At 35.3% G+C, this 5164-nt stretch overlaps 1 protein-coding gene across 1 annotated transcript in view; it reads right to left on the bottom strand.

Moving 5' to 3' along the window:
• Positions 1-4579, bottom strand: part of LOC138355101 (uncharacterized) — a 5049-nt gene extending 470 nt beyond the window's left edge. The window contains exons 1-3 of the mRNA XM_069309796.1: positions 4477-4579; positions 1079-1238; positions 114-220 (exon numbers count right to left, since the gene is read on the bottom strand). Of these exons, the coding sequence (XP_069165897.1) occupies positions 114-220; positions 1079-1238; positions 4477-4521 (312 nt within the window). The 5' untranslated portion in view covers positions 4522-4579. The remainder of the gene's footprint in view (positions 1-113; positions 221-1078; positions 1239-4476) is intronic.
• Positions 4580-5164: the final 585 nt, after the last annotated feature.

Below are 5164 nucleotides of genomic sequence, written 5' to 3'. Positions count from 1 at the left end.
CTACATATTTAGTCAAAATCAATTACATTATTTTATCTTATTCATAGCATAAATGTTCACAAAGATTACTAAAAAGAGATTGAATTAGACTACAGCAAATTGGCAAACTTTACCTTGTATCTGTTTCCACCGTGTTTGTTTGGGGCGTTCTTCAACATATCAGCAATACTTGTCTCAACATCTCTTTCAGTTGCATTAGTGTGGGTGTTGATACAGGCTTCTGGAAAGTTATAAGAATTAATTAATATATATAATTATAATTCTTTTTGTCAGGAGACAAGAAGCCACAGAGTAATAACATTGTTGGCTTTTATTTAGGTGTTCCCCTGTTCTCCAGTCTTCCTCCGTCCCCTCGTCCCCTTTGTCCTCCCCAGCATTCTCCATTCCCCTGTCCCCTCGTCCTCCCCACCATTACCCTCTCCTCTGTTCCCTCGTCTTCCCCACCATCCCCCCTGTCGTCCTCCCCACCATTCTAAACTACCTCATCCCATGCATTCCATGATGGTCTGATGCTTCCATCTGAAAATTGGGAACATCAAAAGATCTGACTTTCCCAATTTTCTGATGGGAACATCAAATGATCTGATATTCCCATCACTGAAAAATAAAAACAGATAAAAAAAATGATATGAAAAAATAGAAAATAAAATATACTCATGAAATGAACAGAATGGTTAACAACGCAGCTCAATTGCAATGCAATGTCACAATAACATTTAAATATACTTTAAGATATAATCTAGAAGAAAATAAGGATATTGAAACGGTTCATGAACTCTATTTCAATAAAGGACACTATGGGGAACTTTGAAAAATAGTTATTGAGTATAATTAGACAGACTTGTTGCTAGGCAGAGGAGTAATGAGATATATGGCAAATTTTGCAAAATATACAATGAAGGTACACAAACATTCATACCCAAACAAAGCAAAATGCTAGGTAAGAACAAAGCATTTGGCCCGTAGGAGAAAGGAGATACCCACAAGACTAGAATACAAGTCATTAACAAGCATGCAAGTATAATACATAATACATGCAGACATATATATAATCCAAAAAAATGTCAAATTTACGTACTTATTATTACATTACAAATATCCAAGGTTTTGAAGACACGTTTCCTCTTGCGCCCAACGAGTGAATACTGAGACCAGACCCCATAGGTCCCTATCCTCCTCATCATTCGTCTCACTGTGTCTCCACAGCTTGCACCGCCCATTTGAGACAGCGTCTGGACCTGTTAAAATAATGCATAAGCTGTAAGGTAATAGAGAATAATATATATCTTTCAATCTCAACATTAGATTTTCTAATTTCCAACTGTATTAAATAAATAGCATTAAAATATTTTCCTTCTTAACTATTACAAAAATCAACGAATTTGAGTAACTTTTGCTTTTGTTTTATTTGTACCTTAAACATAACACTGAACAATCAATTATGTGCCACCCCACCTTCCTTCATCTGCAAAAAAACTAATCAAAAGACATATGTACAAGGCTAAAAAAATTCAGCAACACTTACCATACTCAGGCTAAAAGAATTAAGCAACACTTACCATACTCTTTTTATATTCACTGTTAACTTTTAGCTCATGTGACAGACTTTCCACCTGCTCAACAGTTTCAAGTGGGGATGGAAGAATGTCTTCCAGGATTGGTATATCTCCATGTGTTTTTGACATATGGGTTTCCGTCATTTTGACAATATTCAGGAATTTTGCAAAAATAATGGCATTTACTATTTTTAAAAGATTATTAGCAAATTTACAGAAATGGTGCATTCGGAAGACAAAACCGTGGTAGACATGGTTGGAACAAGTTAGGTGAGAGGGTGGTGGAGGCCAAAACCATAATCATAATCATCTGTATCAAACCTTATTACAGGTAAAACCAGTAGGCAGTCTACTGTATTTTATCAAACCGTTATTAGTATAATAGATCTCGTAATAATTTTGCAAAAATAATGGCATTTACTATTTTTAAAAGATTATTAGCAAATTTACAGAAATGGTGCATTCGGAAGACAAAACCGTGGTAGACATGGTTGGAACAAGTTAGGTGAGAGGGTGGTGGAGGCCAAAACCATAATCATAATCATCTGTATCAAACCTTATTACAGGTAAAACCAGTAGGCAGTCTACTGTATTTTATCAAACCGTTATTAGTATAATAGATCTCGTAATAATTTTGCAAAAATAATGGCATTTACTATTTTTAAAAGATTATTAGCAAATTTACAGAAATGGTGCATTCGGAAGACAAAACCGTGGTAGACATGGTTGGAACAAGTTAGGTGAGAGGGTGGTGGAGGCCAAAACCATAATCATAATCATCTGTATCAAACCTTATTACAGGTAAAACCAGTAGGCAGTCTACTGTATTTTATCAAACCGTTATTAGTATAATAGATCTCGTAATAATTTTGCAAAAATAATGGCATTTACTATTTTTAAAAGATTATTAGCAAATTTACAGAAATGGTGCATTCGGAAGACAAAACCGTGGTAGACATGGTTGGAACAAGTTAGGTGAGAGGGTGGTGGAGGCCAAAACCATAATCATAATCATCTGTATCAAACCTTATTACAGGTAAAACCAGTAGGCAGTCTACTGTATTTTATCAAACCGTTATTAGTATAATAGATCTCGTAATAATTTTGCAAAAATAATGGCATTTACTATTTTTAAAAGATTATTAGCAAATTTACAGAAATGGTGCATTCGGAAGACAAAACCGTGGTAGACATGGTTGGAACAAGTTAGGTGAGAGGGTGGTGGAGGCCAAAACCATAATCATAATCATCTGTATCAAACCTTATTACAGGTAAAACCAGTAGGCAGTCTACTGTATTTTATCAAACCGTTATTAGTATAATAGATCTCGTAATAATTTTGCAAAAATAATGGCATTTACTATTTTTAAAAGATTATTAGCAAATTTACAGAAATGGTGCATTCGGAAGACAAAACCGTGGTAGACATGGTTGGAACAAGTTAGGTGAGAGGGTGGTGGAGGCCAAAACCATAATCATAATCATCTGTATCAAACCTTATTACAGGTAAAACCAGTAGGCAGTCTACTGTATTTTATCAAACCGTTATTAGTATAATAGATCTCGTAATAATTTTGCAAAAATAATGGCATTTACTATTTTTAAAAGATTATTAGCAAATTTACAGAAATGGTGCATTCGGAAGACAAAACCGTGGTAGACATGGTTGGAACAAGTTAGGTGAGAGGGTGGTGGAGGCCAAAACCATAATCATAATCATCTGTATCAAACCTTATTACAGGTAAAACCAGTAGGCAGTCTACTGTATTTTATCAAACCGTTATTAGTATAATAGATCTCGTAATAATTTTGCAAAAATAATGGCATTTACTATTTTTAAAAGATTATTAGCAAATTTACAGAAATGGTGCATTCGGAAGACAAAACCGTGGTAGACATGGTTGGAACAAGTTAGGTGAGAGGGTGGTGGAGGCCAAAACCATAATCATAATCATCTGTATCAAACCTTATTACAGGTAAAACCAGTAGGCAGTCTACTGTATTTTATCAAACCGTTATTAGTATAATAGATCTCGTAATAATTTTGCAAAAATAATGGCATTTACTATTTTTAAAAGATTATTAGCAAATTTACAGAAATGGTGCATTCGGAAGACAAAACCGTGGTAGACATGGTTGGAACAAGTTAGGTGAGAGGGTGGTGGAGGCCAAAACCATAATCATAATCATCTGTATCAAACCTTATTACAGGTAAAACCAGTAGGCAGTCTACTGTATTTTATCAAACCGTTATTAGTATAATAGATCTCGTAATAATTTTGCAAAAAAATGGCATTTACTATTTTTAAAAGATTATTAGCAAATTTACAGAAATGGTGCATTCGGAAGACAAAACCGTGGTAGACATGGTTGGAACAAGTTAGGTGAGAGGGTGGTGGAGGCCAAAACCATAATCATAATCATCTGTATCAAACCTTATTACAGGTAAAACCAGTAGGCAGTCTACTGTATTTTATCAAACCGTTATTAGTATAATAGATCTCGTAATAATTTTGCAAAAATAATGGCATTTACTATTTTTAAAAGATTATTAGCAAATTTACAGAAATGGTGCATTCGGAAGACAAAACCAATTTTTCACTTTTGACAATTGAGCACCTGCTACATCCAGATTCTAGGGAGGAAAGGAAGGACGATCTTACTGGATCCCATAGCCTCTCCGAGGCACAAACCAGGCTTTTACATAACCCCCCCCCTGCACCCGAGCTTTTTAAAATAGTAAATGCCATTATTTTTGCAAAATTATTACGAGATCTATTATACTAATAACGGTAAATAAATAATAAATAGTAAATAAATCAAAATCAGTTACATTATTTTATCTTATTCATAGCATAAATGTTCTCGAAGATTACTAAAAAGAAATTGAATTAGACTACAGCAAATTGGCAAACTTTACCTTGTATCTGTTTCCACCGAGTTTGTTTGGGGCGTTCTTCAACATATCAGCAATACTTGTCTCAACATCTCTTTCAGTTGCATTAGTGTGGGTGTTGATACAGGCTTCTGGAAATTTATAAGAATTAATTAATATATATAATTATAATTCACTTTGCTATTCCCCATTCCACAGTCCTCTCGTCCTTCCCACTTCCCTGTCCCCACATCATCCCCACTATTCCCACTTCCCTGTCCCATCGTCCTCCTTACCATTTTCCCCTCCCCTGTCCTTCTTCCTCCCCCACCATCTCCCATTCACCTGTCCCTTTGTCCTCCCCAGCATTCCCCTGTCCCCACCATCCCCAACTCCCCAGTCCCCTCGTCCTCCCCACCATTACCCTCTCCTCTGTCCCCTCGTCTTCCCCACCATACCCCCCTCTCGTCCTCCCCACCATTCCAAACTACCTCATCCGATGCATTCTATAATGGTCTGATGCTTCCATCAGAAAATTGGGAACATCAAATGATCTGATATTCCCATCACTGAAAAATAAGAACAGCTAAAAAAATGAAATGAAAAAAATAAAAAAATAAACTATACTCATGAAATGAACAGTATGGTAAACAACACAGCTCAATTTCAATGCAATGTCACACAAAATTATTAAATCGAAATGAAAATAAATTGAAATCTATGAAAATTCAAA

This window comes from Procambarus clarkii, chromosome 66 (assembly GCF_040958095.1).
Source record: "Procambarus clarkii isolate CNS0578487 chromosome 66, FALCON_Pclarkii_2.0, whole genome shotgun sequence".
NCBI classification, from domain to species: domain Eukaryota; kingdom Metazoa; phylum Arthropoda; class Malacostraca; order Decapoda; family Cambaridae; genus Procambarus; species Procambarus clarkii.
Note: the sequence above shows the minus strand (reverse complement) of the source record. Positions and strands in the feature narration are given on the sequence as shown.